Source organism: Lagenorhynchus albirostris, chromosome 16, assembly GCF_949774975.1.
Source record: "Lagenorhynchus albirostris chromosome 16, mLagAlb1.1, whole genome shotgun sequence".
Taxonomy (NCBI): domain Eukaryota; kingdom Metazoa; phylum Chordata; class Mammalia; order Artiodactyla; family Delphinidae; genus Lagenorhynchus; species Lagenorhynchus albirostris.
Window position 1 is genome coordinate 53,060,788 of NC_083110.1, and position 17,867 is coordinate 53,078,654.

At 41.7% G+C, this 17,867-nt stretch overlaps 1 protein-coding gene across 1 annotated transcript in view; it reads left to right on the plus strand.

Annotated features, from left to right (window-relative positions):
* The first annotated feature begins 1,645 nt into the window (after window positions 1–1,645).
* The window catches only part of DNTT (DNA nucleotidylexotransferase), a 34,475-nt gene continuing 18,253 nt past the window's right edge, over window positions 1,646–17,867 (plus strand). The window contains exons 1-5 of the mRNA XM_060126561.1: window positions 1,646–1,866; window positions 13,839–14,013; window positions 14,718–14,846; window positions 16,119–16,289; window positions 17,351–17,422. Of these exons, the coding sequence (XP_059982544.1) occupies window positions 1,664–1,866; window positions 13,839–14,013; window positions 14,718–14,846; window positions 16,119–16,289; window positions 17,351–17,422 (750 nt within the window). The 5' untranslated portion in view covers window positions 1,646–1,663. The remainder of the gene's footprint in view (window positions 1,867–13,838; window positions 14,014–14,717; window positions 14,847–16,118; window positions 16,290–17,350; window positions 17,423–17,867) is intronic.

Consider the following 17,867-nt stretch of genomic DNA (forward strand, 5'->3'; position numbering starts at 1 on the left):
CACCTAAAGATCATCCCATCCCATCCCAAAAGATTAATTTTAGGCTTATATAACAGACTACTTAGTCTCCTGAACAGACAACATTAGTCTACTGAAAAGCTGAGATATTTAGCATGTGAAACCCAAAGACCTAAATCAAGATCTGATTCTGCCCCTTATTCTGTGATCTTGAGTACATTGAGCCTTTGTTTCCTAACTTATAAAATGCACCAGCATAGTTAAAATGCCCACCATGAAATTCCGATGGAGCAATTAGAGGCAACAGATTAGAACACAGAGTAATGTGAAAGGATCTGAAAACACAGTTCTGAGTGAAAAATAAAAAGGTGACCAGCAGGTTGAGAAGTATAACAGTGCCATTTATGTAAAATCAAAACAACCATACACGATGAATAACACCCATGCTAACTACAGAAATCCAATGTATTGCAGTGCCAACCTATGAGGGGAAGAGAATGCAAGCTACTTGGGAGGTTAAAAAATCATCAAAAATAAAGACAAGGAGAAAAGGGAACCCTCTTGCACTGTTGGTGAGAATGTAAATTGTTATAGCCACTAAGGAGAACAGTATGGAGGTTCCTTAAAAAACTACAAATAGAATTACCATATGACCCAGCAATCCCACTACTGGGCATATACTCTGAGAAGACCATAATTCAAAAAGAGTCATGTACCAAAATGTTCATTGCAGCTCTATTTACAATAGCCAGGACATGGAAGCAACCTAAGTGTCCATCGAGAGATGAATGGATAAAGAAGATGTGGCACATATATACAATGGACTATTACTCAGCCATAAAAAGAAACGAAATTGAGTTATTTGTAGTGAGGTGGATGGACCTAGAGTCTGTCATACAGAGTGAAGTAAGTCAGAAAGAGAAAAACAAATACTGTATGCTAACACATATATATGGAATCTAAAAAAAAAAAAATGATCATGAAGAACCTAGGGGCAAGACGGGAATAAAGATACAGACCTACTAGAGAATGGGACTTGAGGATATGGGGAGGGGGAAGGGTAAGCTGGGACAAAGTGAGAGAGTGGCATGGACATATATACACGACCAAACGTAAAATAGATATCTAGTGGGAAGCAGCCGCATAGCACAGGGAGATCAGCTTGGTGCTTTGTGACCACCTAGAGGGGTGGGATAGGGAGGGAGGGAGGGAGGGAGACGCAAGAGGGAAGAGTTATGGGGACATATGTATATGTATAGCTGATTCACTTTGTTGTAAAGCAGAAACTAACACACCATTGTAAAGCAATTATACTCCAATAAAGATGTTAAAAGAAATAAATAAATAAAGACAAGAGGGGTCTCAAGAAATTTATAATAAGTAAATAGATTAATTAATTAATTAATTAATAACATGGGGAAAATGATGCTTCCCCACCTTCCTCAAAAGCTTATTCTGAGGATCTGATGAGATTATGCATAGGCACCCTAAAGTTAATTTACCATTTCCATTATCATCTCTGTACTGGACAAATGAACAGAGGTAGCAATTCCCCATGGATCTTCAGCAGGAAGTCATGAACAGGGCAGAGCCCAGTGAGATGGTGAGATGACATCAGGGCTCCTTATGAAGGAGGGGCAGGCTCTCCCTCACTTCTGGAGGCACCACTTGTTGGCACAGCCAAAGGCAGCAGCAGTCTCTTCCCATGGATCCGCTGCACGTGGCCCCCTCAGGCCCTCGGAAGAAGAGACCCAGGCAGCTGGGTGCCTCAATGGCCTCCCCTTCTTATGACATCAAGTTTGGAGATTTGGTCCTCTTCATTTTGGAGAAGAAAATGGGAACCACCCGCAGAACCTTCCTCATGGAGCTGGCTCGAAGGAAAGGATTCAGGGTTGAAAACGAGCTCAGGTAAGACATCACGGATTTCAGTTTGTGAATAAGCAGGGCTTCTTTGGAACCCGTGTTTTCCTCCACCTACAGAAGAGGTGACTCTCCCACTGGGAGAACAGGTATGAAATTAAACAACAAATTTGAGGCCATTAGTTAAGGGAAATAAGATGAGTGGGGATTTGATGCAATTATATTGAAACCAGTTGGCACCAAAAGATAACATAATTTTCTTTTTTTTTGGCCTTTCACTATTATGAGATGAGGTATCTAGGGATGATCAACAGAAACCTAGTTGGGAAGTTCAATTATGAAACCATTCGAGTTTGTTCTTGACCAAATTAAACTAAAGCACCACTGAGTTCAATCAAAAACTGTCAGCTGCTTGGAAGCAAAAAGATTGGTTTGATTGCTTGGCCCTTGAGCTGTGCATCTGACTGTGCTGAGGTGGGTAGTGTCTGTGATGGTCTAGGATGAGTGACTAGCTGGCTCACCATAGGCACCAAATGTGGCTTTGATCATGCTTTTCTAAGCAGCAGTCTGAGTGGGATTTGTAGAGAGAGGGATGCTGGTTAAAGATTCAGGGGCAGCTCTGTCCAGGGGTGATGGACACCACGCTGAGAGTGATGAGCTCAGAGCCCAGACAAGAAGGCAGTTGAAGCAAGCATGTGGGGCACCTCAACTGGTTCACTGGCAAACCCACTCACATCCCAGCGCTGGCCCTGCTTTTTTTCTAACAGTTACTTAAACTCTTCACTGGTTTCAAACAAAACAAAATCCAGACACAAATGGTATTAGAACCTTGGCATAAACAGTTCCAAACAGAATTGCCAGAGGGCTTGCAGTGAATAAAGAATGATAATTAATGCAATTGGCTGGCTCTGATTGTCCAAGGAATAGTTGGACCGCATTTTTTTTTTCAGGAAAATCGATAAGAATTCTGTGTGAAAATACATTTTTACTTTGAAGATAGTCTTTGACATTAAAAAATAAAACTGACAAGCATTTCCTGAGGAAGTGTCAGTTTCAGATTGCTAGAGAAACATATGTCAAAAGTCAGTAATCAGATATGATAATTTTCACAATACCCATAATTCATATGAAAAGTCAATCTCATAGAAACATTTTATTTATTTATTTTTTACTGAAGTGCCCCATTCAGAAATTCCTGAGTTTCCCATGGTCTCCCTCACCCGATTTCTCTTTACATGGTCTCCTTCCCCCAACTCCTGCCTCTTTTTTCCTTTTTAAACCCTATCTCATTTGGGATATTAAGCTCAAAATCTCATTGAAACATCCCTTCCACAAAATCATAGATGTCATCCAATTGTTGAGTCTGCCTTATTTAACAGACTTACATAAAATATTGGAATCAGGAGGGGGAAAGACGACATAGGTAAGTGGCTAAAAACCGAAATTGAAAAAAAGGAAACTGAAAAAGTAGAAACTAGAAGCCTTAGCAAATATGGAACTGCTCTTTGCGGTAAAGAAATTTGGCAAAGGGCCAGACAGGAAGGTGAGAGCCAGATGGTCAAGGCATCACTTACATAGAAAGCTCTCTGTCGAAATGTCCACACTTCCAGCAAGAGCTGACTAGTTTAGTTACAGGCACAGCTACGAATATGCACACGGTAGCTGAGGCAGGTACTAGGAGAGACGCTGGGAGGCAAGCTTCTTCTTTTGACAAGAGCCCAACAGGCAGCTTTGCTGCCAGGAACCGAGCCCAGCTGCTCAGGCGACAGAGGAAACTGGCGCACGGTGAGCCAACTGCTGCTGTGAGATGACAGTGGCAAGGTTCCCAGGCTGGCTGCTCAGAAGACACATTAAATACAAATGTGTTTTATGGCACAAAAATTAACCACAAGAAGTAAAAGTCCTAGCTCTCAAACGGAATTTCCATACATAGTTATATAGACTTTAACTGGAAAAGACAATGGAAATTATTGTAGGGGAAAATCTCTAGATAAGAAATCTAGAGACCTCAAATTCTGGCTCTGACCCTTCCCAGCCATGTGATGTGGGGCAAGACCCCCCTCTTCTCTCTGACCTTAGTTTCTTGATAAATGGTCTAGTCTATCTGATGTGATACCATATGTGATGATGGATGTCAATATACTTGGATAAATTAAAACAGTTATACAAATGTAAAGTGTGGTTGTTTTCTTGTTACTTAGCTGAATCCATTGACCTTTACAGTAAATCCCTAAGGAGAAGGCGCTCTCTCCACACTCTGAACTAGATCAAATGACATAAATAAATAGAACAAAGAAAGGAAGGAAACCCATCAAATCGTCTATTTCATAGGGAAAGGGGTAGTAGGGAGAGACTAGGTAGTAGGCAGAGGAGGTCGTAGGGAGACATTATGGCTGCTTTTATGCTCTGTGTTTTCCAAATGTTTTTACAATAAACGTATATTTTTAAAATGAAAATAAAGGAAGTTGTTTATTAAAAGAAAGGATACTTCTCAATAAGAACAGCTAGATCTCTCCTTTTGATATATAGGATTCAGAGAAAGAGGAGCTAAAATTAAAAATGCTCTGAAAATAGACAGTAATCTCCATAGTTTCTAACACATTCTTTGGCTGCCAGGAGGATTAAATTTGAGGAAAAATCTGATTCCTACTTTACCTGGACCTGAACACACAGCTTAGAAATGGGGTACCTGAATGAGTAGAACTATCTGGAACTATTTAAATTTCTAGCATATGTGCACTGTATCTTTATAGTTGGATTGGACTTCATTAATATTTATGTTATATTGCAAAAGACATGCTATTCCATGTGCCATAGGAAGCTGGTTCTTGAAATATAAATCAGGAGAGGTGTCAAGTCCTTTGAGGCATTTGTGCACATTCATTAAAAAGGTTTCTGAATTTTATTCCATGGCCAACATCCTAAATTTTAGAGCAGCTTCATAATATTCGAGCTACTCTAGCTGGGACAAGATAGAGAAGGATCAGAATCTAGTGTTTGTCATGTTCTTCTTTTATCCTTGATTCCAGTACTTTGAGCTATTTTAAAACTTTATCTGCAGAGGAGATAAAGTTTATTTAAAACTTTATCTCCTCTATGAACATATTAGCTAAGCCTACCATCTATGTCTTGACCTAAATCATTGATGCTGAAGAAGAAAGGGCTGGGTAGGAAGGGTGGATCTCCATGATTACATCGCCCAGCAGATTAACACTTGCTGAGTTCCACTGTTCAAGCTGTAGAAACCCATCAGAGGATACTTTTGCCCTTCCTGGACCTGCATAATTTGTCTACAAGGGTACCTTTGGAAGGCACTGATTTTACTGAAAGCAAGATAGACCATCATGGCATCACATATAAAGGGTTCTGTTAGTACCCACTCTGCACAATATGTGTCAGGTTCTGGAGACAAAAAATAGTAGAAGACTTGAACCCTGCAAGCAAAGAGTTTAAAATCAGACAGGAGAGTCAGGAACTGTACCTTTGTTGTCACCTAGCATGAAAAGATAGTATAATGTATTTTCCAAGTATGTACTTGTCTTCCTCTTTTTTTAAAATTAGCATTTTCCTACCCAACACTTCGAGCCTTCTTGTGTCATTTTGGTTCCCAACCATTCACTATGTAACTTTTGAAACGTGGCTTCTGCCTCACTCATTATCCCAAAACTATTGTCTTCAAAGAATTTCCTGGTAGTCAAACCCATGGTTTTTCACCTGAATATTGATAAAGACTCTTTCCTTGACTAAACTCTAGCGTGGCTTTTAGCAGCTTAAGGCCATGTCCCTAGGATTGTACCCCTGGCCCCGCCTTAAAATGCCTGCCTGAGAAAGTTCAAGATTACCGGAGAATTTACTGTTTGTTCCAGCCAAAACCTGGCAATAGGCAGATAGACCCCTGAACCCCCTCTTAGAGCAGGTACTTTAGAAACCTTGCCAGTATAAACCCTTTCTCTGCCCCTTTGAGATGTAAATCTTCCAACCACCCAGAACTGTCTTCTCAAGGACCTGAGAGCAAACATCCAAGGAGATCATTCTCACCCCCAGTCTCTGCAGGAAGGTAAAGGCCTAACTTCAGTGGGCCCCTTGCTCTAACTTGCCCCACTGCCTCCTGTCACAAAGATTCCAGACGTTCTCCTCTGAAAGCAGCAATTAGCAAATCCAGGTGGCCAGGTCACAAGGACCAGCCCCCTTAATGCCTCTTGGTGCCTTTCCCACACTCCAGCCTTTACAAGGTCTCCTGCCTTCTGTTCCCTCGAAGTTGAGTTCCATTCATGCTGGACCCTCTTCCCTATTGCAATAGTTATTACTGAATAAAATGTATTCTTACTGCTTTCAGTAGTATCCAGCTCTGTTTATCTTTGACAATGTCTGATCACTTCAAATTTGTGGTATCTCAAATAAAAATATTAAAAGTCATTGTTTGCCAAATAAACTGAACACCAGATGAAAGAGCTGTTACCTGCTCTAGAAAATACGATGTGGAACTGGTCCACCTCTAGGCCTCTTCTGGGTCCAATGTCCAAACACATCTTCATTGGTTTCTCTTTATGGGTTTTTCTCACTCTTTCTCCCCCAACCTTGAATGGCTCCTCCCTGCACCTCTCTGCATCTAAGACCTAAGGCCCCTGGAAGCCTTCCTAGAGGAAGAAACTTCCTCCGTGGACACAGGTGTGATCCATGGCCTAGGGTTGGGCCCCGGCTCTTCCACTTGGGTTTGTTCCTCATCTCACCCAGTTGCCCGTCCCTGACTCCACAAGGGCAAGGGCGTCATCTGGGCCACTGTGTAGACCTCATCTTCATACCCTTGACGATTTTCTTATCCAGAGTAGGCTTCAGGAAATATTTGCTCAAAGAATGATTTATCTGGTGAATATGAAGCCAACCAAAGGAACTTATGATTACCAAGAGTAATTTTTGTCACTAATTTTTTTTTCTACAATGCACCTGTATTACCTTTGTAATCAGCAAAGTAATGAAGACTTTATTTTTCTGAGTTCAAGAGTATGCAGTGTAAAAATTAGTCCTGCTCTGGTCCAAAGTACTTTATATTTCAAAATTTGTGGACTTTAAAAATGAAAATGTTGGGCTTCCCTGGTGGCGCAGTGGTTGAGAGTCCGCCTGCCGATGCAGGGGACACGGGTTCGTGACCTGGTCTGGGAAGATCCCACATGCCGCGGAGCGGCTGGGCCCGTGAGCCATGGCCGCTGAGCCTGCGTGTCCGGAGCCTGTGCTCCGCGGCGGGAGAGGCCACAACAGTGAGAGGCCCGTGTACCGCAAAAAAAAAAAAAGAAAAAAGAAAAAAAGAAAATGTTCATAGTCCCATTTACTGTGGGTCAAAAACTCAAGGCAAGACCCTCTCAGTCTTAAGTATATCAAGGACTGGAAATAGAAACTTGGCTTTACTGGTGCTAGTAAGAATGTGCGATAAAACCAAATAAAACTACCTTGATTTTTCGGTGTCAGGGATTCTGAAACAGATCAGTTGCTAGGGAAATTTGCAAGAGGATATTTTTAAACTGTGAATGTCTCTGCTCAACTATAAATAACTATTTAAAGTTATTGTTTATAAAATAAGTCCTATGTCAGGTGGAAAGAATTAAGAAATTAACAGATACAAACTACTATACATAAAATAGGTAAGCAACAAGGATTTACTGTATAGCACAGGGAATTATATTCAATATCTGGTAATAACCTATAATAGAATATAATCTGAAAAAAATAACTGAATCACTGCTGTACACCTGAAACTAACACAATACTGTAAATTAGCTATACTTTAATTTAAAAAAAAAAAAAAAAGAATGCCCTCCCCAGGGAAAGAAAAGAGTTTTAAAGACAAAGAAAAAAGCAGGTGACCATCCGTGAGGACAGCTTGGGGTGTCAGTCTGGCTCCTGGCAAAGAAGGATGGCTGCCTCTTTCCTCATGGAGAGTTTTTCTAATTGTATCAAGAGGCAGGACCAACTGGGGAAAGAAAGACAGAAAGATCAGGGATACTGGTATCTGAGAAAAAAAGTCGGAACTGAGATTTGTGAGTTAATCTTTCAGTTTAGAGCTTTCTGGACATCTGAGGGCCACATTCATGATTCTTATAATATCTTTTACCATATGGATTATATATACCTAATGTGTTTCTTTTAATTGCCCCTAAACGGAATCATTGCAATTTAGCCCTATCTTAAGGAATAATAATCATAAAAACCATGGGTCTGATATACATAATTTAAACATATAGATTTAATAAACATATAAACTTTTAAAATGTTCAGTTATGTACTCCCTAAAATTATTTCATGTGCCTGCAGAGAAATGAGTACCATGTGGGGAAACATTGCTGTAATTAAGCAGCAAGTCCAGCATGGGGATCAGATCTAAGCTGGGGCAGGTAAAGAGCGATCTTTCTCTATAGCTCCGTTCCACAAGGTGGAGTTCTTGGGCTGTGAGGTGGTTTTGAAATATGGTGGCCCCCACGGAGTGACAGGGACTATTTTCCCTTTCCTTACATTGGGGGTGGGGGGCCTGGTGTACCCGATAGGGTACAGCAGGAGTGACACTATGTGACTTTGGGGGCTAGGTCATAAAAGGCCCTGAGGCTTCTGCTGTTCCTTGGACCCCAGAGCCTCAGGTAAGAAGTTTGAGTTCCCCCTGAGAGAGGCCACTTAAAGGTGCTCAGGCTGATCGCTGCTGCTGAGCCCAACCTCCCAGCCACCCTCGCCAAGGTGCCAGACATGCAGGCTGTGTGGAACACCAGTACCTCCATCAGCCGTATATGCAACCGAAGGATGGCCCAGCTGAGCTGCCTAAATTCCTGACCCACAAAATTGCGAGACGTAACAAACCTGTTCCTTTTCAAAGCCATTACATTTGGGGATTGTTGGTTGTGCACCAACTAGATAACTAGAACTGACTATGTCAGAATCACCAAGGGAGCTTGTCAAAATCCATATTTCTGGTCCCTAGGTGAGATTTACTGAATCTGAATCTCTGGTAATAAGGCTCATGCATCTGAACTTTAGTCCACCTTCCTGTGTGCCTCTAGTAGACACTAGAATTTTAGAAACGTTCCTTCAGAGCTATAGATTAATCAATTCATTCTACTAGTGGGCTCTCTATTGATCATTGCTATAAATCTGGCCATGAGCTGGGCGCCAGGCATGATTATAACCATGCAGATTATAACCAGGCAGATTATAACACTGTCCCTGCCCTTAGCGATGCCAAGGATCAAGTCAAGCACATTTCAGTTCAGCACCAGTTGAGGAACAGGACCCTGCATGGTTTTCCCTGTGGGAAGCTGAAGGACAAATCCGAGTTCAGGATTCCTGTAATTGGATCACAGCCTCCCAAACCTACTCCAAGGCACTATTAATTGGTCATGGCTAAGAAACTGGATGCACTTAAAGAATGGAATCCACTGATATTTCAGGAACAGCCATCTCAGCACTGCCTTGGGGTCTTCAGGAGAGATGGAAGGTGGCTGCCTGAGGCTCGCTGCCACCTTGTATCATAAGAAGAAAGCCCAGGTCTTTGGGGCCAGCCCCAAACAGCCATCTCAGCCCCAATCCCAGGTTGATTTGCCCTTGAAAATGACATGCATGTGTATTTATTCCTTTAAGTGGAAAAGTGATGAAAGATGGTTCATGACAGAAAATGGGAAAATATAGAAAAATGCTTAAAACAAACAAAACCTCGCACAGGGGTCTAACCACAGTCTAGCAGAACGTTAAGAGATTACTCAAGTCATGAACACCTGGGTTTGAATCTTGGCTTCATGTAACCTCTGTAGGCTTGGTTTTCTCATTTGAAATTTTATTCCCCACCTCATAAGACTCTTGGGCGGATTGAGTAAGAATATATCCGTGTGTGTGTGTGTGTGTGTGTGTGTGTGAGTGTGTGTGCGTGTGTGTGTGCGTGCATGCGCGTAGTTTTTGTTATTCTTGCTGATTGTCTGGAATGTTTCTCTCTAGTCTTTTTCTTTCGTGTATACCAGTATTTAATTGTTTGTTGATTGTTTTACAGCACGCTTCCCCCACATCCCTAGGCATTCAGAATGTCTGTTAGAGGCAGGGCTGAGTCCAGAGATACCTTAGGTGAGAGATGGTGCGGAGGAACCGGGGGTGGTAAGTGTGGATGGTGAGGGACCTGAATTTGGAAGAGGAGCCCCGGGGGTTCCTCCTGAGCACATCTATCTCCCTCCGAAGTTTAGGCAAAACCCAGAGCTCAGGGAGCCTGACAGCCCCTCTGTGACTACTCCATCCTGGTGTGTAGCCATAGCAACTGTTCTTTCAGACTTTCTGGGACAGTCCTTATTGTAGCCCATATTATACTGGACATAAAACATCGAAACATGAATCCTATGTAGCAGCAGCAGGGAGAGAGTGTCTAATAGTGTTATGTAGGAAGTGTCAGTCCGCCTCTATTTCTGCACTTCGGAGAGAATCTTCATCGTGATCATGATGGTGGTGGTGGTGGTGGTGATACTCATCCTGATGGTATTCCTTTTGAGAAAAGGAATAGCTCTCGCCAGAGCCATGGAATTAAGCCCAAAGTCACAGAGGGACAGCTCAGTGTGGTCTAGCACACAGGTTTTATTCTATTTTATTTTTTGGCTGTGCCACACAAGATCTTAGTTCCCCTACCAAGGATCGAACCAGCACCCCATGCAGTGGAAGCATGGAATCTTAACCATTGGACCACCAGGGAAGTCCCCCAGTACACAGATTTTAGATTAAAACAGACCTCAGATCAAATTTCAGCTCCACCAATTATTAGCTGGGTGAATTTTTAATGTCTCTCAAAAGCTCTCTTTTCTTATTTTTAGATGGGGATAATCATACCTACCTCATAGTGTTATTGACAATTAAATGAGGTAGTGTATGAAATGTGCCTACCATGGTTCTGGTACATGGTAATATTCAAATATGATTAGTCTTTTCAATACTGGAGTCTTCAGGGCAGAGAGAAAACCACTGTATCAGCAAAGGGCTGCCACAACACAGCAGTAAGACACTGGCAGCAGAACATACTAGAGGGGATGACCCTTCTTGGTAATACTATCTGCTAAGGGATCAGAACAGAAAGTGAACAAATGCTTTATTGTGGTGGTCTGGAACCGAACCTGCAATATCTCTGAGATGTGACTGTACTGTGATGATGTCAAAGTTCCTAATGCTGACTTTCAAGCTCTTACTTTGTGGGAACGAGTGACAAACAGTACTGAACTCTGAATAGCACAACGTGAATGTTTGATTTTTTGTTTTTGTATGTGCTTTATTGCTGTCGTTGTTGTTTTGTTTTGTTTGCTAGTTGCTTAATGAGCAGGGGTTGGAAGTCTAAATCAGAGTCTTCCTTCATATGATGTATAGCCTATATTCACAAATACGCTTATATGAATTCAGTAAGAGATGAACGTGGTCCTCATCCAATAGGGTGAGCTCACATATCCCCACTGGGGGATGGTGGTACAAGAGTGGATGGTGAGGGGTCTACATTTGGACACTGAGCCCCAGAGCGCCTCCTCAGCACACCCTGCTCCCTCTGAGGTTCAGACAAAACCCTATTTATAATAATAAGAATAAATATTATAATAAATAATGTAATAGTAAAATTTCCCTTCAAAGGGCAGAAATATAGAAGGAATAATAATTACTATGTAGCCCTGTTAATTCTTTTGTTGTTCAAGTCTTGACATAAACAATCTTTCAAGAAGTTTACCATAAATAATCTTTGGAATTATATGGATCTGGAATAGGGAAGCAGCTAGCCGTCTTCCCTCATCCCCTGTAAAAGGTTGTTTTACCCTGACTTATTTCTGCCTGGCCCTGCTGCACATCCTGCCATCCAGATGGTCTCAGCTCTGATCTCCAGCCCTCACCTCTCTCCCAGCGCCAGCCTCAGATCCCAACTGTCAGCCAGCTATTTTCATTTGGATCTCCAGCCATCCTTCCAATGCAGCATGCCTGAAATAAACTTCAATTCTACTCCCCCACCCCTTCCCCCAAAGAGATGCAACTTCCTAAATCTCTGTTTCTACCAAAAGTGATAATACTTGAGTGTGATAGATATGCTGGAGTCATATTTGAGTCTATTCTCCACACCATCTTTTATAGGCAATGCCAGCTGTCCATCATATGTCTTCTTTGCCTTCCTTTCTAGAGCTATAGGAACCAGAGTGGGGTTAAAGTCATCTTATATCTGGTCCAGTGATTCATCTTCCTAAGTAGCTCCCCACCTTTCCCCAACCCATGACTCCCCCTTCCAAATCATTGTGTGTAACAGATTAGTCTTTTAAAATAACACGACAACGCTATCCATGTCCTGCTCACAAAAGCCTTCAGTGGCTCCATAATCCCAGAAAACAAGATCCAGCTTCTTCAGCCAGGCTTCCAAGACCCTCTGTAATGTGGTACTCAGCCACATCTACAACTACTTCCCAACATGAATTCTTCACTCCAGTACAGGGCATTCTCCTTCCTTTCCTCTGAACCTTTTCTTCCAGGACGACCAAAAGTTCTGCCTACCAGGTACCTTATCCCTCCCTTCCACCCAGACAGGGCACAAATCCTGCTTTTCCACAAAGTCATCCACCTCTCCCAGCCCACACCAAATTCTTTTCCCTCTCTGTGTACCATCTGCAGATCCTGTCCATGTCTTGTGTCTTATCATAACATACTGTTAACATAAGATACTGATGCCCAGAGACTTCTCTTTTCTTCTTCGGTACCCATCACCACCACAAGAAACCTAGGGCTGTGCACATAACAGTGAACCAAAAAATACCCAATGAATCCAAGAGTCAGTCAAGAAAAGGAGAAGGAGAAAGAAGTCAAGCAAGAGAAGTGGGAAAAAGAAGAGAAAATTGATTTTTTTCTCTTAGATACCTAAGTACACTATTTGCTCTTGTTATTTCCCAGATTCATAGACTACTTGAACTGAAGGAGCCTTAAAAATTATTAGTTCCAATGATATAATGCTGACTGTGGAGACTTCTTAAAAACTAGAAATAACATACTTGACCCAGAAAAGACAGTCAAAAAGGATAAATATCATTTACCAGCTGTGTGACCTTCAGGATGTACTTAACCTCTCTGTTCTTCAGTTTCCTCATTTTTGAAGTGTGACTAGTATGACATTTACTTGAGGAGCTATGTGAGTATTAAATCAGATAATGTATGTAAAGTACTTGGACAGTGCTGAAACATTGTAAGTGCTCAGTACTTACTAGGGAAAAGATACAGGATCTTACGTCACAGGGTTGTACTTTGAAAAACATGTAAAACAGGGGCTTCCCTGGTGGCGCAGTGGTTGATAGTCCGCTGCCGATGCAGGGGACACGGGTTCGTGCCCCGGTGCGGGAAGATCCCACATGCCGCGGAGCAGCTGGGCCCGTGAGCCGTGGCCGCTGGGCCTGCGCCTCCGGAGCCTGTGCTCCGTGACGGGAGAGGCCGTGGCAGTGAGAGGCCCGCGTACCACAAAAAAAAAAAAAAAAAAAAAACATGTAAAACAATATTTCTCAAAGGCTGGTCTCCTCCTATTAATGGGTTGTGAGATCAATTTAGTGGGATGTTATAAGCATATCGACATCTACATCTATATTTTGGGTGATGATATAAAATGTGTTTCTAACTGTGGGTCACAAATAAGTTTGAAAGGCACTGGGTTAAAGCCCTCTACAAATAAAAACGAAGTGGCACATCAAAGCCACAAGCAGAGTGCAAGGTGCTCATTTAAGAACGGTTTTATCCTCCATCCTCTCTGGACCTTGGTTTTCCATTGACACCACAATCTTACTAATGTTTTCTTAATTTTTCTTGCATCTGATATGTAACGCAGACCACTGTTGTTACACTAATTTAAGTAGAATTCCCTTGCATGGAGGTCTAGGTTCTCTGTGCCTATGGTCAGGTCTACTGTGCATCTTTCTCCATCAGATGGAATGCTCTGAAACGCCTCAGGGAAAGAGGAGAGCTTCTCATTTCAAAAGTCCCTTCAGCTGGTAACTTTGTCTTGCATTCTGCAGTGATTCTGTCACCCACATTGTGGCAGAAAACAACTCTGGTTCAGAGGTTCTTGACTGGCTTCAGGTACAGAACGTAAGAGCCAGCTCACAGCTAGAACTCCTCGACGTCTCCTGGCTGATAGAAAGTATGGGAGCAGGAAAACCGGTGGAGATTACAGAAAAACACCAGCTTGTTGTAAGTGTCACGAATGTGATTTTCATTGCCTTTTGCTTGATGATTAAGAACACGGGCTGTAGAACCAACAGACCTGAGTTAAACCCCAGGTTCTCTGCTTACTCCCTGTGTGAACTTGGACAATTCACTTAGCTTTTCTGAGCTTCAGTTTCTTCCACTACATTATGAGAACAATAGTGCCTGCCTATCTTGTAAGATGGTTATGAGGATTAGAATAACACACATGTAAAGTGCTTAAGACAGAGTGCCTGACTTATATATGCACTTACTAAATGGTAGCTATTTTTACAAACAAGTCTATACACAAATATTTCAAAATATTGAAGTCTTGATGTCTAGCAGTCAGAAAAGTAGAAGGTTCTCATTTTTTTTCTTACTGTGATCATTCATAAAGAAAAAAACAAAGTTAAGCTCTTAATTCCACACCCATCACCAACGGACCATAACTACATAAGTTCACAGAAAAGAAAAATGATATTTAATTGGTAGTTTTTTTCATGTTATTTTTTCAGATTGCAAAAATAATACATGTTAATTGTAGCAAATTCAAATATTAGAGATGCATATAACGTAAAATTTGAGCCTCCTATGATTTTATTCTTTCCAGAGACAATTACCATCAAACTGCCTTTTTCTTCACACACATCTATTATTATTACCACTATTAATTGTTATTTAAAATGGATACTTATGCATTTGTTTAGGTGAGAACAGACTATTCAGCTACTCCCAACCCGGGCTTCCAGACGACTCCACCACTTGCTGTAAAAAAGATCTCTCAGTACGCGTGTCAGAGAAGAACCACTTTAAACAACCGGAACCACATATTCACGGTAATGGAGATTTACAACAACACCTAGAGCAAACGCAGGGCTTTCTGCTTCTTTCCATGAATCTCCAAATTAAGTTATGAATATTCCTGAAAATCTAGGAATGTTTTTCACACCCTTACCCACTCCTCTAACCTGATCTCTGGTTCCTCTTTCTGTCAAGAATGGGTCTCCTTTTGTCATGGAAATAGACAAATATATACGGAGCACATTCTTTAGAGACAGTAGGTTACTATTTATCGGGAGTTGTCATTAATGGACGCAACAGTTATCAAAGGCAAATATTCTGAAAAAACAAATATGTACTGTAATTAGTCCATTACACAGTAAGAGCAAATTACATAGAAATAGCAATTGTGCATAAATAGCTTTGCTGGGAAGCCAGAGGATTGAGAGTCAGCAGACCTGGATTCAGCCTTTCTGATATTAACTAGCTGGGGCAAGTCAATTCCTCTCTCTGAGCCTCAGTTTCCTCATCTGCTCAAAAAGGAATTAGCTATAGATCATCTCTAAATTCAGCCCTGAAATTCAATAATTATGTTTCAAATGACCCGAACAAGCCTATAACTGCTTGTCCTCCAGCCTAGAGTCAGTAGTCAGATAGATAAAACATGCATTAGTATATCAAATACAAAACTTCTCCTTTCTAGTCTTCTAGCCCCACGTGTGCAAGGAGCACCAGGAAATTGCAGCTACTGGGCACACTGAACGTCATGCCGCACAGCTGCAGCTGCTTCCTCCTCTGCCAGAAATGCAAACGTGCCCTACCTTAAATAACCCCCTACCTTAAATAACCCTGCCTGTGGGTTTGCGCCACTTATGATTATACCCATTCATTCAACAAGCCTATGCTAAGTGCTGACTATATTTCACGCATGAAATAAGAGATGGGGCTTCCCAGTGATCCAGACAGAATCCTGGCCACAGGCTGGGGGGACAGTCAGCAAAGAGGGAAGGATCATGCCAAGTAACAACTAGGAAGATGCAATGAGCACAGTATCATTTTATAGTTATATCACTCCTGAATATCTAATGGCAGAGAACTCAAAGTTTCCTTACAAAGCACTCTGTGGCCTGTCTTTTCAACTCCATTCCGCTCATCCACCAAGGGAGGGGTGTGAAAGTACAGGACACCCAATCCTGATCTTTGAGGAAATAGTCACGAGGTGTTCTAATACTTAACAGAGAGCAAGAGGTGTTTGCAAGCGACTGCTGGCTCGGGCGCTAGGGGCCAGGAAACAGACTGTGTTTTGCTCATCTGGTTTTATTCTTCAGGATGCCTTTGAGGTATTGGCTGAAAATTATGAGTTTAAAGAAAATGAAGTCTTTTGTCTGGAATTTACTAGAGCAGCTTCTGTACTTAAATCTCTGCCATTCACAATCATCAGTATGAGGGACACAGAAGGAATTCCCTGCCTGGGGGACAGAGTGAAGTGTGTCATAGAGGTAAGGGTGAAAGGTGATTCATCCCAACTCCTGATAGGTAGGTAGGGAGGGAGGGAGAGAGAGAGATGCAGTTAATGGATTTTCCTGTTAACTATACAGATGTGGTATTCATGACTTATTTTCCTTTTTCTCTAATATAGATTATATAGATATATATATTTTATAACATATATATTACATAGATAGATAGATACACATATATATTTGTGTAATTCCTACTCCAATATTTTCTCTCCTGGAGCTATGCGGGGTCAGCTAGTGGGAAAATAACTCTCCCGTATCATTAATCACAGTGAAAGACTCTAGTGACCTAAAAGCTCAACGGGAGAGGATGCTATGACTTCAAACACAGGCTGTGTGAAGAACCTCACTTCCACTCAGGGGACATTGCCCTCCAGAATGGTGGTGGGTGTGATGGGCAGTAGAGCTGATTCTGCATCTCTACCTGTATATTCTAGGAAGACAGCCAGGGATGGGTAGTTATTTATTTATTTATTTATTTTGGTAGTTATTTATTTAATGATGTTTAAGGATTCCCTGGCAAGGCCAATTGGTCATCCAAGAGTAAGTTTCGATATAGTCAAGCTCGAGGTAAATTATTCAAGGGAAATAATCCCAGCTCTATTTAGAGGATGTTGGGTGGCTCTGAGCTGGACATCATAAGGGCTTGAACCCGGATTAGCTTTTCAGTGGGTCCAAAATTAACCGGCTCAGATGAAAAGTCCTCTTGTTTCAGCTAGTTTATATTAATTGAAAAGAAAACTATCTCAAATATTTAGACACACCTTTGTCAGTGAATCTTTTGGTTTGGTGTTCTGTAGATTTGGACCCTAATCATTCTGTACCTTCCTCCTTGAGGATTGTAAAGGGGTCCTTGGAAATATAATAACCTGAGATTTTTCAAGCAGGAAATGTCTTGTTTTCTCCAGATCAGCTAAGGAAATATCCTGTATACAGCAGGTGTATTTCATGAAAAATTAAGCTACTAGATTTGGGGATTTGAAAATCTTAGACTGCAGTTAACATCACTAATGTAATATATTTTTCAACTGTTCGTGCAGGAAATTATTGAAGATGGAGAAAGTTCTGAAGTTAAAGCTGTGTTAAACGATGAACGATATCAGTCCTTCAAAGTACGTGATTTTTATATGTATTTATCAAAAAGGGTTTTTCAGTTAATCCTATTACTTATTCTAAGTGGTTGTATTAGTCAGCTTGGGGTACCATAACAAAATGTCGCAGACCAAGTGACTTAAACAACAAATATTTATTTTCTCACAGTTAGAGCCTGGAAATCTGAGGTTGGGGTGCCAGCATCGTTGGGCTCTGGTTGGGACTCTCTTCCTGGTTTGCAGACGGCCTCCTTCTCAATGTGTCCTCGCATGACACAGAGAGAGAGCAAACTCTCTGGTGTCTCTTCGTATAAAGGCACTAATCCTATCGTGAGGACCCACCTCATGACCTCCTCTAAACCTAATTACCTCCCAAAAGCCCCATCTCCAGACACCATCACACTGGAGGCTAAGATTTCAACATATGAATTTGGGGGGGGCACAATTCAGTCCACAGCAGTGGTCT